Source organism: Scyliorhinus canicula, chromosome 2, assembly GCF_902713615.1.
Source record: "Scyliorhinus canicula chromosome 2, sScyCan1.1, whole genome shotgun sequence".
In the NCBI taxonomy this organism is placed as follows: domain Eukaryota; kingdom Metazoa; phylum Chordata; class Chondrichthyes; order Carcharhiniformes; family Scyliorhinidae; genus Scyliorhinus; species Scyliorhinus canicula.
The window spans coordinates 146,421,663-146,437,690 of NC_052147.1; the positions used below are offsets into that span (position 1 = coordinate 146,421,663).

The 16,028-nt window shown below is 45.2% G+C and overlaps 1 protein-coding gene across 1 annotated transcript in view; it reads right to left on the reverse strand.

Annotated features, from left to right (window-relative positions):
* Positions 1-15,751, reverse strand: part of LOC119959018 (putative methyltransferase DDB_G0268948) — a 47,350-nt gene extending 31,599 nt beyond the window's left edge. Inside the window, exon 1 of the mRNA XM_038787568.1 lies at positions 15,526-15,751. Coding sequence (XP_038643496.1) covers positions 15,526-15,636 — 111 coding nt within the window. The 5' untranslated portion in view covers positions 15,637-15,751. The remainder of the gene's footprint in view (positions 1-15,525) is intronic.
* Positions 15,752-16,028: the final 277 nt, after the last annotated feature.

Sequence of the window (16,028 nt, forward strand, 5' to 3'; positions counted from 1 at the left end):
CCAAGGTCAACACCTCCACCCTGTTCCCATAACCCAGTAACCCCACCCAACACTAAGGGCAACTTTGGACACTAAGGGCAATTTAGCATGGCCAATCCACCTAACCTGCACATCTTTGGACTGTGGGAGGAAACCGGAGCACCCGGAGGAAACCCACACAGACATGGGGAGGATGTGCAGGCTCTGCACAGACAGTGACCCAAGCCAGAATTGAACCTGGGACCCTGGAGCTGTGAAGCAATTGTGCTATCCACAATGCTACCGTGCTGCCCTCACGGTCCATACGGTCATAGAAAAGATAGAAAGGATAAAACCAAACAGCCTACAACACAATAATCATTGATCAACAGAAATAAAAGAAGTGCCATGCCAGACACAAATTAACAAAAAATACAATTTGTACATCCAATTGCTCAGTTGGGCGAAATTGCCGATAATGTCACGCCCCCTGCAGTTTGTGCCCTATACTAACTGCACAAACCAGTGTTGCCCTCGCATTGCTAAACCTATCACATTCACTCCCATTGAAAAGCATGTCCATCGTTCGCGATTTTGCCGTTTGCTCGGTAATTCTGTGTCTAATTATAGTGACAGAATAATCAACTGCACATTCAATAACAACTTGCATTTATATAGCACCTTTTGTGCAAGACTTCCAGAGGCACTTGCACAGGAATGCAAGGAAATAAAGTTTTACACCGAGAGAATGAGCAGAGATTAGGATGAAAGACAAAACCTTGGTCAAGCGGTATGTTTTAACCAGCCTCCCATAAGAGAGAGCTGTGCTGAGGTTTTTATTGGATTTATTTGGATTTGTTTATTGTCACATGTACCAAGGTACAGTGAAAAGTATTTTTCTGCCAGCAGCTCAACAGATCATTAAGTTCATGAAAAGAAAAGGTAATAAAAGAAAATACATAATCGGGCAACATAAGGTACACAATGTAACTAGATAACACCGGCATCGGATGAAGCATACAGGGTGTAGTGTTAATGAGGTCAGTCCATAAGAGGGTCGTTTAGGAGTCTGGTAATAGTGGTGAAGAAGCTGTTTTTGAGTCTGTTCGTGCGTGTTCTCAGACTTTTGTATCTCCTGCCTGATGGAACAGGGTGGGAGGGGTCTTTGATTATACTGCCCGCTTTCCCCAGGCAGCAGGAGGTGTAGATGGAGTCAATGGATGGGAGGCAGGTTTGTGTGATGGACTGGGCAGTGTTCACGACTCTCTGAAGTATTTTGCGGTCCTGTGCCGAGCAGTTGCCATACTAGGCTGTGATGCAGCCTGATAGGATGCTTCCTATGGTGCATCTGTAAACGTTGGTAAGAGTTAATGTGGACATGCCGAATTTCCTTAGTTTCCTGAGGAAATATAAGCGCTGTTGTGCTTTCTTGGTGGTAGCATCGACATGGGTGTACCAGGACAGATTTTTGGAGATGTGTACCCCGAGAAATTAGAAACTGCTAACCATCTCCACCTTGGGCCCGTTGATGCTGACAGTTGACTTTCTGAAGCCAATGACCAGATCTATAGTTTTGTTGGCATTGAGAGATAGATTGTTGTCGCTGCACCACTCCACTAGGTTCTCAATCTCCCTCCTGTATTCTGACTCGTCGTTATTCGAGATCTGGCCCACTATGGTCGTATCGTCAGCATTAGGGAGGGTAGGGAGGGAGTTCCAGAGACGAGGGTCCAGGAAACTGAAATGGAGGGATTAAAATTAGTGATGTTCGGCGGGCCAAAATTGCAGATATCTTAGAAGGCTTGGGGCTGAAAGAGGTTGCAGAGATAGAGAGGGACCATGGAGAAATTTAAAAAACAGATAAAAGTTTTTTAAACTGCAGGGGCGGCACAGTGGTTAGCACTGCTGCCTCATGGTGTCAAGGGTTCGATTCCGGCCCGGGGTCACTGTTCATGTGGAGTTTGCACATTATTCCCATGTCTGCATGGGTCTCACCCCCACAACCCAAAGATGTGCAGGGTAGGTGAATTGGCCACGCGAAATTGCCCCTTAATTGGCAAAAAAAAATTGAGTACTCTAAATTTATTTTTTTTAAAGTGCCATACCAGAAGAAAATACAGGTCAGCATGCACTGGGGCTGAGGGGTGACAGGAATCATTCAGAATGATTCTCGAAGCACACTATCACCTAAACTGGCCGAACTGAGTGGTGAACTACAGTACATGAAGTTTAAAATAACTTACCGTAAAGCAACTGCGTGATAAGATAACCAGGATAAATAAACTAACAAACAATGCTAAACAACCCTTGTGGAACTGCTGCAAATATGTCTATCTCCCAGCACGATCAACTCCCAACTCCCCAGCAATTCAAAATCGTACTGCTGCAACTTCACGAACAGTCGTTGTAGTCTCGTTGTAAATCTCACTAAGATTTCTTTTTATGATGGCAACAAGTGGCCTGTGGTCAGTCTCCACAATGAAGGTTGGAAGCCAGGCACATAACCATGGAACTTTGTTCCCCCATTAATAAGTCCAAGACAATCATTTTAAATTTGTGTGTATTGTCGTTCGGTGTCAGACATCGCCCTGGCCCCATACGCCACTGGCATCCAGTCTTCTTCCAGCTCCGCCCCCTAAGCCACCCTGTGATGCATAGGTTGAGATTTGTGTGCCCTTGGTTGGTCTCCCTCAGATGTGTTGCTTTGGCAGCCAAGTTGGGGATGAAATTGCCCACAAAATGTATCATGCCAAGCAATCTTAAAATGCTTTTTTTATCCGTAGGGCGTGGCATCTGTGGAATCACCCTTGTCTTGTTCGGGCTGAACCCCTTGTGCGGACAGCTTGTCTCCCAGGAAGGTGATACGATGCACCCCAAATTAACATTTTGGCCTGTTTAATTTCAGACTGTTTTTTCTGATACTCTTTAGGACCCTCAGCACAGTGTTTTTCAAACATGTTTTCCAGGGACCCATTTTTACCAACCAACCAACTTTCGGGACCCAACTGGGCCAACCTTCGCGACCCACAGGGGCTGACCTTTGCGACTCACGGGGGCCGACCTTTGCGACCCACGGCGGCTGACCTGCGCGGCCCATCCGGCTGACCTTCGTCACCGACCATTTTCTCTTACCTTGTTTGCTGCTGACAAAATGGAGGAAATGGTTTTGGGTCCCTTTGGCTCTCATACACGTTCCTTCTATGGAACCTATTGGATGAAGGTGAAGCCTTCCGGTGTCGGAAAGTATTGAGTCTCCATCTGTCCAAAGTTAAGGTCCACAGCACAATTTTGGCACAGAACATGAGGAAATAAGGCTCTATCAGCGAGACTGTCTTTCCCAATCTTAAATGCGACAACCAGATCCTGACCATTCTTGGAGTAAGAGATTTCCACTTCATCAGCATCAAAGTTCAGAAAGCAACCAATCACATAATTCTCCCCGAACTCTTTGCAGTGGCTTTTCACAATGTCGGCTGTGAGCAGCCTTCAAAAAGACTGCGACCATACAATGAAAAATGCAGCCACACTGCGCATATGCGCACAACTCTGAAATATTTTCAATTTAATTTAATCTGCTACCAGTTTCATCACATGTTGTGCAATTTTTAAGTGCTGTCCAGCCAATTCACCTGCTCTATTTAATCGTTCCCTAACATTTGACACATAATCCAATAATGTAAGTTCCGATTTCTCACTCATCAATTTTTCCATAATCAATTTAAGTGGTCCTCTTACCTCCTGACCAAAAATTAATTCACAGGGACTGAATTTGGTTGACTCATTAGGTACATCCCTAATTGCAAACAGCACGAATGGAATTCCTTTATCCCAATCCTCTGGATAATCTTGACAATAAGCCCTCAATAGTCTTTAGTGTCTGATGCCACCTTTCTAATGCTCCCTGCTATTCTGGATGTCATGCAATTGATTTAAATTGTTTTATTCCTTAGCTATCCATAACTTCTTTGAATAATCTTGAGGTAAAATTTGATCCTTGATCCGCTTGTACTTCTGTGGGTAGTTCATATCTAGTAAAGAATTTAAGTAACTCCTACATACTCTTTTTAGCGGTAATATTGAGAACTGGAATGGCCTCTGGAAACCTAGTACATCCACTATAGTCAAAAGATATTGATTCCCACCTTTTGTTTTAGGAAGCGGTTCTACGCAATCAATTAAGACCCTCGTAAAAGGTTCTTCAAATGCTAGAATGGGTATTAAGGGTGCTGGTTTTATCACTGCTTGAGGTTTCCCTATCACTTGACATGTGTGGTATGATCGACTAAATTTTACAACATCTGTATGTAGTCTAGGCCAATAAAAATATTTTTATATTTAACTTGAGTTTTCCTGACTCCCAAATGACCTCCCACCACGCTCATGTGCTACTCGCAACACCTCCTTTCTATACCCTACCGGCGATACTACTTGATGAACTTCTGCCTACTTTTCACCTGCCTGCATATGTAAAGGTCTCCATTTTCTCATCAAGACATCAGTTTTACGTAAGAACATTCTGGTATACACTCAGATTCCTCTTCCGTGTATGCTTTCTGATACATCCGTTTTATTTCTATATCTTTCTGATGTAACTCTGCCAATTTTCCTGAACTAAAAATATCCGCCTCATCCTCCACCTGTTCTTGTTCTTTTCCAACCATCTGATCAAAAATCATTTTTGATAATGGCACTTCAACTTTATCTTCACTCTCTGATTTCTCCTCTTGTCTTAACCTGTAACTTTGCGACCTTCTTACTTCACAATCTGGAAAACTCCCAGCATATTCGTCCTCCAAAACTTCAGTTGTCTGATTTTCCACTGGCTTATCAACCACAGTAAGCATCACTCCCACCTGTGATCCAGCTATATCATTACCCAAGATAACCTGTATTCCTGGACAAGATAGTTTCTCTATTACTCCTACTACCACTTCACCACTCTTCACTAGAATTCCACATATTACCGCCTTTTCTGGCAAAATTCGTCCCAAACTACAGAACTCCTCATCTCTTACCATTAAAGATTGACTAGCTCCCATAGCTCTTAAAATTGTGACTTCTTTACGTGCTCCTTCTGGTACACATGAGTAAACGTTACCCACATAAGTAAATTCTTCAAAGAGATCTGGCACCTTCTTATCAATCACCTCTTGATCAGGCTGTATAATCTTTTGCACCTCCTTCGCTTCACTTGGGCTTTCCTTTACCACTTTAACAAACCCCACTGGCTTATCCTGTTTTCCCACATCAGCCTTCCCAGTGCTTTTCTTCAACCACCAACATTGTGACTTTACATGGCTTAGTTTATTACAGTGAAAACATTTGAAATGTTTCATTTCTCTTCCACCCTCCTGGATTTCTTTTTTAATCTGAGGTACACTCTCATTATCTCCCATCAGATCTCCTTTATTTTTACCACTTGAGTATTTCTCTTTTCCCCACTTCCTATCCCTCACAGGCTGAAACTGATGTCGGAAACCAAGCTTTGTGTATGAACTAATTCATAAACATCTGCCATTTCTGCTGCTAATCTCACAGTTTTAACTCTCTGCTCTTCCACATGAGTTCTCACTACATCAGGAATTGAACTTTTAAACTCCTCCAAAAGAGTAATTTCTCTGAGAGCTTCATACGTTTTGTCTATTTTCAAAGCCTTTATCCATCTCTCACAGTTACTCTGTTTGATCCTTTCAATCTCCATGGATGTTTGACCAGGTTCTTTCCTTAAATTTTTAAACCTTTGCCTGTAGGCTTCAGGCACTAGTTCATATGCACCTAAGATGGATTTTTTTTCACCTCCTCATATGTCCCAGATACCTCCTTTGGTAGTGATGCAAACACTTCACCAGCCATACCTACCAGCTTTGTTTGCAACAGTAATACCCACATGTCCGGTGGCCATTTCCTTTGTTTAGCCATCTCCTTAAATGAAATGAAAACGGTTTCTACCTCCTTCTCATCAAACCTTGGCAATGCTTAGACATATTTAAATAGATCCACACCAAGCCTTTGACTATGATGCTCTTTCTCTTTATCCTCATCACTATCCTCCAACTGTACGTTCCCTTTACATCCGCCAATTTTAACCGACTCATGTTTCATGGCCATTTTCTGAAGTTAAAGCTCTCCCTCTTTTTCCCATTCCTCCCTTTCTATTTCTTTGTTTCTTTCTTCGCTCTCCTTTTCTTTTTCCCTGATCTGTATCTCCCTTTCTGTCTCTTTTTCTCTATGTTCTGCCAAGGCTATTCTTTCTTTGTTTCTTTTTTCTCTCTCCTGTTCTTTGTCCCTCATTGAGTATTCAAGCTGCTTTAATTCTTTCTCATGTTCCAGTTGTTTAATCTGCAACTGAATTTTGCCACTTCTAATGAGTCAGACTGTATCTCAGGCAATTTTAAATACTCAGCTAGCGCTGTAAGTACCTCTTCTTTTCGTATTCTGTCAGGTAATGTTAACTGCAATGTTTTTGTCAAATCTAAAAGCCTGTTTTAGTCTCTGTTCGCAAGGTACTGCATGTGACCATCTCCACCCTCAAAAACTTCAGAGCCTCTGAAAGAGCCATTGTCCACAACACATTCCCTACTTAACTGAAATACCACACCTGAAAAGCAAGCACAATATGCTCACCCCTCACTGTCTTTAAGTTCACAAAGCCAACCCAATAGATAGAGTTTAAATGCCCTCGAGCCCCCAATTTGTTATGGGCCGCTGCGGCTGTTGCACGCAAATTTACGTAATCGGGAGCACCACGATGGATGGCTTCGCGACCCTCCTGACACCCACCTGTGACCCATCTGCAGGTCTCGCCCCCAATTTTGAAAATGCCTGCCTTAGCAGACACTTATCATGTTCTTCCTGAATCAACCCCCAATAATGTCATCCAAAATACTGTTCTGGGCCAGGGTTTAGAGAACCCAAAAGTCTATAATGGAATTCACCTGATCCACAATTTTTAATAGATTGTAGTTATGGGGAGCATAAGGGCCCACTTTACAGGTGTTATGCAACAGAGATCTAAAGTACTTTCAAAGCAAAACCATGTTTATTTATGAATTCAGTTAACTCTTTATAAACCCACAGCAAACATCTTAACAACTATCAACACCAATAATCCCCACAGACACAATATTCTATAAGTAACCCTTTATATCTTTCCTAACAGCATCCATATGTTAAACCCTTTTTACAGAAAGACAGCAGGTTTAATTTCTCTACAGAAACAGGTATTACGTTAAAATCCTCAAATCATCTGAAGACAGTCTGCAGCTTGTAGAGAGAGGTCATTAAACAGCTCCTTGCTTTGCCTGCCACTATCCAGCTCTGAAAAGGGAAACTAAAACACACCTGCTCAAAACCGAAAGTAAAGCAGACAGACAGCCCAGCTCCATCCACACTCTGACATCACTGCAGCTATTTGATAAACACCCATTTCTTAAAGGTACTGTCACATGGCAATATACACCAACCTCCTCCCTTCCATTATATGCTCCATGGCATGGTGAAATATCTCTGAAACCGAGATGATGCCACATGGCTTTCATAAAAAAACAATACCTCCCAAAGGGTGTATTGAATGTGCACATTTTTGTGCTTTCTTTATCTCGCTTCAATTGCCAGACACCTTGCAACGCGTCCAATTTGCTGAAGCAGATTGCTCCTGCCATTTCACATGTTATCGCGTCCCTTTTTAATATAGGGTCATGTTCCCTTTTAATACTGAGATTCAAATCCTTCGGATCCATGCAGGTTCTTAGGTCCCCATTATGCTTCCTTACACAGACCATGGAATTAACCTAGTTGGCAGGAGCTTCAATACGTTTAATGAAACCCAGGCAGTCATTCTCTCTAACTCTGCCTTTAGTTTATCCCTTAATGGTGCCGGCACACGTCTCGCCGCATGAATCACAGGCTTTGCATTTTCCTTCAATTGAATCTTGTACGTGTCTGGTAACGTACCAAAACCTTGGAAAATTTCAGGGAAACCATTCATTATGGAGTCTCCTGAGGGATGAGGGCCTGTTGCAGTATTGTCTGCACTATAGACTCGCCGGATGAGCTGTAGCTCCACACACGCCTCAACTCCAATTAAGGACTCGCGGTCTGCCACCACCACAGAAAGTTGCAGCTTATACCTTTCGGTTTTGACTTTGACATCAAGCTCACATGCTCCTAACGATGCGATTTAGTCAAAGTTCTGACCGCCAGGAATTAGAGTCACCCAGTGCGGCGGCTGGACGGTGAAGTGGTATTCAACGAATCAGTTAGTCAGACCGAGTGAGTAAGAGACACAATTTAAAATTTGTCCATCTTGCTATTAAAGGTGTTGTGATCGGAAGCTGCTCGAGGACTCATACTGAGCCTGAATTAAGAGGGCAATTGAGCCCCACATGACGGCCAGAGTTAGTTGGGAATCCGAGACGCATAGAGTGCCATATGTTAACGGCCACGGTGTAATCACCATAACGACATAGTTACAAGTCAGGACCCCAGCTCTATAGGTGGACGAGAGGTCAGGCCTCTGAGAACAAGTCGCCTGAGTAGAACCGGATTTGTGGCGAGCAGGTGATATTAGTTAACAAGTCATGAAAGCGAGTGGTAGAGGACCACCGTTCCCCCCCCCCCCCCCCCCCCCCCCCCCCCCCCCCGGGGTCCCTGAGTCTAGCTTTCGGAAATGGACGGAAAGTTAGTGAAGAAAATGTGTAAATAACAGAGAAAATGGTGGGAGGACAAAAACTGAACAAAAACGGGACAAAAAAAACGAGACACGACCAAAAAGGCAGGGGTCATCTGAGTACATCAACTAGTAGAACTCATAAACTCATCCCAGAAAGGAAACCCGCCACCCTATGCCTACGCCCCACCAAAACAGGATGGGGAAGAAGTAGCAGAAGTCAAGTGTGCACCCGTTCAGCGATATGCTAATGTCGCAAACAATAGATGCAAAGCCTTCACTCCGCTTGAAAAGCAGGCTATTTTGAAGGATTTGGGAACCCTTGCCATTTACCAAAGAATATCGATATATAAATGGATTGGGGTGTTCAAAGACCCGAGCGTACAAGAGCAAAACATTAGGCATTGCCAACCGACTTATACTGGTCCAGATTTTTGTATGCCCTAATAATGAGGGCTGTGTCCTGGGAATGGACCTACCAAAAGAAATGAATGTACTGATAGATGCAGCAAACCACAAGGTTCACTGACCACAAAATGATGGGACCAAGGTCCAGTTCAACCAACATTGCCACCACATGGCCAAAGTGGGGAGTGCAAGTATTCTAAAACGAGATTGGGACGAGGAGCCGGGGCCTTTCGGCATTGTGTGTAGATTGATGGATGGGGTATGGGCCAAAACTAAACAGGAGACAAGGGAGGTACCTATGGAACCCATCATCGACCAAGGACCTGAACATAAACCACATAAGCAATATCCCATTAAGCCCGAGGCACTGTTCGAGATAAGCACCAAAATAGTAGCAAGAAGGACGGTGACCCTGCAAAACCGAATGACCTAGATTACCTCCTGGAAAGTGAGGGTGAGTCTTATACCATGATCGGCTCCAAGTGTTGTACCTATATCCCTGACAGCTCCGAGAACATCACTAACCTTGCGGATTATATCCGCCGGGAGGTTAAGAAGTTACATGAATCATCGGGTAGTGGATGGTTAGATTGGTTACTTGGAGGATCCTGGGAACCATACATGGCACATGGGCTAGTCATAATCCTTGTCATGCTTGTAATATATTGTTTAGTTATTGGATGTTTTAATACTTGCTGTAAAGTCATGATGGATCAGATGAAGCCAGTTGCTAGTACAGTTACCAGATGATGAGACCAGCACATTGAACCCTTTGATACGTGCACCTGGCAACGACAAAGACGATGGAAATGTCGAGTGATATGCAGAGGACTTCAAGTGAAGGGTGGTCAATGAGCTACAGGCAAGGTGTACATATGAGCATCTGGAAAGCCGGACGCCCCAAAGGCCGTGTAATACACACCCTGTCACCTTTGAATGTGGTCATCTGGATTCCGTGAACATCCTCCAGGACCAAAAGGGGGAACTGTTGGAGTGTATTTTTGGACTTGGCTGTGCATGCCAGGATATTTGACTATTGTACGAATACTGAATTGTGCTGAACATGAACTTTGGGGAAAACAAGTGGCCCCTGACCAGGTGCATCCTGTGTATGTGACTGACCCTTGCAGCAGGAGCAGGTGACCAAACTGTCAAAATAGTAACCAAAAGAGGAAGAGGCCCTAGACCCTGTGAGTCTCTCTCTGAGATGCCGTGACCAATATGTAATTACAAATGTAAAGAGCTGATTGGAACAATGTAACCTAATGTGTAAGGAATTGATTGGAGAAATGTGATCTAAATGTCTTGATCAGGGAATTGATTGGCGACATGTAAATGAGTACACAAACTAATTCCACCTTTTGAAACTGTATATTAAACCAGCCTAAGCCCTGGCTCGAATGAGAAGATGTTCCCACAGATCGCAGGGTCCAAGACTCTTCTCCCAGAGCTCGGTAACAATAAATTGCTTCTCTTGGTTACCAGGAAGGTCTATTCGTGAATATTTTCACCCAACAGTTACCATTATAATCTCTTAATTGTATAATTCCGGTAACTATTTTTGGCTGAATTCGCAGCTTTTTCATATCAGAACGGTTGATGAGGTTGGCCCCTGCACCAGTGTCAAGGTTGACCGATACCACTGTGCCACTCATTTTCAATGGCACTGTCCATTTATCTGTATAATTATCTGCCTTCAATTCACTATTGCTGCAGATTGGTACAATATACTTCTGATACATATGGCATGAGTCTCCAAGTTTTCGTTCGAGATCATATCGACAAAGAATGTGTTCTCTAGACACATCTCATTAATGGCACTGACACTCTTTGTTTGTTCAGGCCTTTTTCTTATATAACATTGGGCTGAAAAATGATTCCTGCCACTGCAGATGGCACATGTTTTTCCACATCGCAGACACAAAAAGGATCGGGTCGGCTGCTCAAAATGGCCACCCACACTGGGAGCATGTTTCTTATTCAGCTGTGTCACCCCACTGATGGCGTCTGCAGCCTCTTCTGCCATCGCGCCAAAACTACTGAGATGTAACGTGCCGAGCTGCTTCATAGCAAGCTCACTAGCATGATATATTTGAATGACACTTTGAAATTTCAGTTCGGTTTCCCGTAGTAGCCATTCGCGCACTTCATTATTGGAGATTCCAAAACTAATCTGGTCTCATTTCATTGACGGTTGGAGTGTGCTGAAGTTGCACAACTGCGCTTTCAATCGCAAGTCAATGAGGAAACTTTCAAATGCCTCTCCTGCATTCTGGGTGCGCATACGGAATTTATAGCACTCAAAGGTTTCAATGCTGATCAAATTGTTTAAGCACTTCTTCGAAGCTTTTGCCATCAACTTTGTCTTCAAATGCAAAAGTATTGAAGATGTCAATTCCTTGGGGACCTGCTCCAGTGAGCAGTAACGCGTTACACCTCTCACCATGCTGTGCCTGCAGAAGAAGGGCTACAACATAAAGTTTAAACTGTTGCTTGAGCACCCTCCAATTTTTGTCTATTTACCGGTAAACTAAAGCTGCTGAGGTATCTTGATACCTTCCATTTCAGGATTCGAAGTTGAGCACAAGATGCCAGTAGCTTGCAACGTTAGTTGCAAAGATTTTGTTTCCGTTCTTATGCTGCAGATGTATCTTCAGTGGTTTGAATTTTCTTTTGCAGAATCTTCAAGTTCTGGTTAAATCATTAAACCTGGTACCATGGCATGCTCTGCAGACTGGCTGGAGTGAATGATGACTGCAGAACATGTAATTTAAAATAATTCATTGCAAAGCAACTGTGTGGTAAGATAACTCGGCTAAATAAACTAACGAACAACCAACACAAAACAACTCTTGTGGAACAGCTGCAAATATGTCTATTTCCCAGCACGATCAACTCCCAACTCCCCAGAAGACAGTGTGGACAAGGCCTGACATGGAGAACCAATAGTTGTCAGTCTCCAGAGGAGAGTCCAAAAGCAGAGAGGTACTGCATGGTAAAATTACTATAATTCTATAGATTTAAAAATCTATGACTGTTACGAAGCAGAAAAGGAAAGGGTAGTTTGGGGTGTAGTTTAAGCAGTTTTTGGAACTGTTTTAAAGTACTGATAATTGTGCATAATCATTTTTGTGTTTACGTGTAATTTTATTTTCTTTATTTTTTAATAAACGCTTATTACAATATAAAATCATCACAACTGGTCAGAGACGTCATTTCCTGATTTCAGTAAACCTCCACCTCATATATCAATTGCAAAACAAAAAGGTTTTGACAGCTGTTTCCAGTTTGCCTTTTGGATTTGAGCAGCTCAGTATTTACCAGAAGCCTTGTCTTAACACTGAACTCTCTCTCCTATCACAATCAAAGCCCTGGTATCTGGTGCTAATTACCCATTGCGTTGACCTCTCTAAGGCAGACCAGTTGCCCCTTTCTGTCTATTATGGGGGTCGATAGGTAATTGGTCAGTGCGATGTAACTGAAACCCAGGAGTTAAAACGGTGATGGTCCCAAACTGGCGATACAGGTGGGATGGATTCTCAACCCTTGTGCCATCTGCTCAGAGGACCATAGAATGGTAGAGGACAGGAGTGGCATGGTGGTACAGTGGTTGGCACTGCTGCCTCACGGCGCTGAGGACCCGGGTTCGATCTCAGCCTCGGGTCATGATCTGTGGGGAGTTTGCACATTCTCCCTGATTCTGCGTGGGTCTCACCCCCATAAAACCCCTCAAAAAATATGTGCAGGCTAGGTGGATTGGCCAGGCTAAATTGCCCCTTAATTGGAATAAAAGAATTGGGTACTCTAAATTGATTTCAATAAGAATGGTTCGAGGCTAGTTCCACGGGCCATTGCATCGCTGCTAGTCCCAGTCCCCTGCCTCACAATTAAATTCCTGTTGCCACCCAGCCCCCTGCCTGCCAGCCTCCTTGTCAAAATGTTGATGGTTGAATCATAACATTTGATAATTCTTTGTAAGAAAGCCATCAATGGTTTGGCTGCTCATACTGGGGACATTCCACGCTCAGGTCTAACTGCCTCATTTATGGCTAGTTACCCATAAAGCCTGGTCGCTCATTACAATCAAGGTGGTAGTGACTGGGGGAGGTGGTGATGCAGTGGTAATATCATTGGACCAGTAATCCAGAGACTCAGGGTAATACGCCTAGGATCCGGTATCATGGCAGATGGTGAAATTTATAAAGTCAATATGAAAAGTCTAATGATGACCATGAAACCATTGTCGTAAAGACCAATCCAGCTCACTAATGTCCTTTAGGGAAGGAAACCCACCCACTGTACCTGGTCTAGCCTACATGTGACTCCAGACCCACAGCAATGTGGCTGACTCTTAATGCCCTCTGAAATGGCCTAGCAAGCCACCCAGTTGTATCCTACTGCCAGAAATGGAATAAAAAGGAATGAAACCAGACGGTCATTGATCTCCGACATTGACCGAGGCACCAGAAACGACAACGGCAAACACAGTCCTGACGATCCTGCAAGGTCCTCCTTACTAACATCCAGGGGCTTGTGCCAGTGGGGAGTATTCCATCCATCGCACTCCTTACGTATGCTTTGTAGATGCTTGCCATGATGTGGAGATGCCGGCGTTGGACTGGGGTGGGCACAGTAATAAGTCTTACAGCACCAGGTTAAAGTCCAGCAGATTTGTTTCAACCTCACCTGACCATTGTTTTCAGAAAACTACCCATCTTTCAGGAGAACAGCGCCCACGACACCACAACCCTGCCATGGCAACCTGTGCAAGATGTGCCAGATCATCGACATAGGTACCACCATTACATGTGAGAACACCAACCACCAGGTATCATCTTGCATCATTGAATTTGTATATGTACATGTTTGTGGAACCCACCTCTTCATTCACCTCAGGAAGGAGCTGCGCTCCGAAAACTAGTGATTCAAAACAAATCTGCTGGACTTTAACCTGGTGTTGTAAAACTTCATACTGTGTCCACCCAGTCCAACGTCGGCATCTCCACATGATGTGAACCATCTACAAGGCACACATATGGAGCGGCATTCTCCCCTACCTGGCGGGGCGGGGGGTCCCGGCGTAGGGGAGTGGCGCCAACCACTCCGGCGTCGGGCCTCCCCAAAGGTGCGGAATTCTCCGCACCTTTGGAGGCTAGGCCCGCGCCGGAGCGGTTGGCACCACGTCGACTGGCGCGAAAACCGGCACCAGCAGCCTTTCAGGCCCGCCGCCCGGCGCCGGGGCTGGCCGAAAGGCCTTCGCCGGTTCGCGCATGCGCCGGTGGTGACGTCAGTGGCAGCTGCCCCTGACGTCACCACCGGCACATGCGCGCTGGGGGATTCTCCATGACGGCGGCGGAAGAGAAAGATGCCCCCACGGCACTGGTGGGCCCCGATCGCGGGCCTGGCCACTGTGGGGGCAACCCCCGGGGTCCGATCGCCCCGCGCCCCCCCCCAGGACCCCGGGGGCCCGCTCCCGCCGCCGATCCCGCCACCACCAGAGGTGGTTCAAACCTCGGCGGCGGGAGAGGCCTCCCAGCGGCGGGGCTTCGGCCCATCGCGGGCCGGAGAATCGCTGCAGGGGGCTCGTCGCTTGACGTGGCGCGATTCCCGCCCCCGCCAATTGCCGGGTGGCGGAGAATTTCTGCCACGGCAGGGGCGGGATTTTCGGCGGCCCCGGGCGATTCTACGATCCTGCGTGGGGTCGGAGAATTTCGCCCCAGGAGTGTGATGGATGGAATACTCTCCACTTGCCTGGATGAGTGCAGCTTCAACAACACTCAAGAAGCTTGAAACTATTCAGTACGGAGCAGGCCGTTTGATTGGCATCCCTTCCACATTCACTCCCTCCACCACAGACAAACAGTAGCAGTCGTGTGTGACATCTACAAGATGCACTGCAGGAACTCACCAAGGCTCCTTCGGCAGCACCTTGCAAACCCACGATCTAGAAGGGCAATGGCAGCAGATACATGGAACACCACCATCTGGAAGTTCCCCTCCAAGTCACTCACCATCCTGACTTGGAAATATACCGCTGTTCCTTCACTGTCAGTGGGTCAAAATCCCGGAACTCCCTCCCTAACAGCACTGTGGGTGTACCTACACCACATGGACTGCAGCAGTTCAAGAAGGCAGCTCACCACCACCTTCTCAAAGGAAACTAGGGATGGGGAACAAATGCTGACCTCGCCAGAGAAGCCCACATCCTGTAAATGAATTTCTGAAAGCCACAGGTCAAAGGGCAGCTCATGGATTTACGTGATCTTCAGGGGGAAATGTTAAAAGTTCTCAGTCACCCGTCAGTTATTTCCAACATTAATGTGTGGAAACTCATCTCAGCTCAGATCGCCTCGAGGAACTCGCTGAAAATTAGGACAGGGTCAGCCAACAAACCCACCCGGACTCTGATTGCATTACAAGCAAAAAGGCTTTTGTTGTTCCAGTCGGTATCTGACTTGATCGCTCCCCGACCGCTCTCTCCACACTCTCACCTTTCTCTTCAGGTAGCTGAGGACCAGGTTGCGGATCTGGGAGGGTGAGGGGAACCGGTATTTCTGGTACAGGACAGCGTGATCCTGCTCCTCAAACAATCGCCACGCCATCTTGGTGCAGTCTGCAGCCAGTAACCGTCCCCGAAAATAGATCACCGAGTCTGTTAATAAACAAGATTAGAAGCCGCAAGTATAATCAATCTCTCTCTTTCCAGCCAGCTCTGTCCTGGACGTACACATTCCAAATATGTGACTGACAGTGTTGTATGAGGTAACTATTTAATCAATGCAGAAATCTGAACACTAACCCTGAGCGTACGTAAATGATCAACTCTCGCCCCTCGAGTTTGATGAAAGGTTACTTCCACTGAGAGAAGCCTTGTAAGACTATGTATTATTTACTTTTTCATGTACAATCATTTTTTAACTGCATAACTGTTTCATTTTGGAACAACAGAAGCCTTTCTTTTTAATTTTAAAAGATATATATTTTATTACAAACA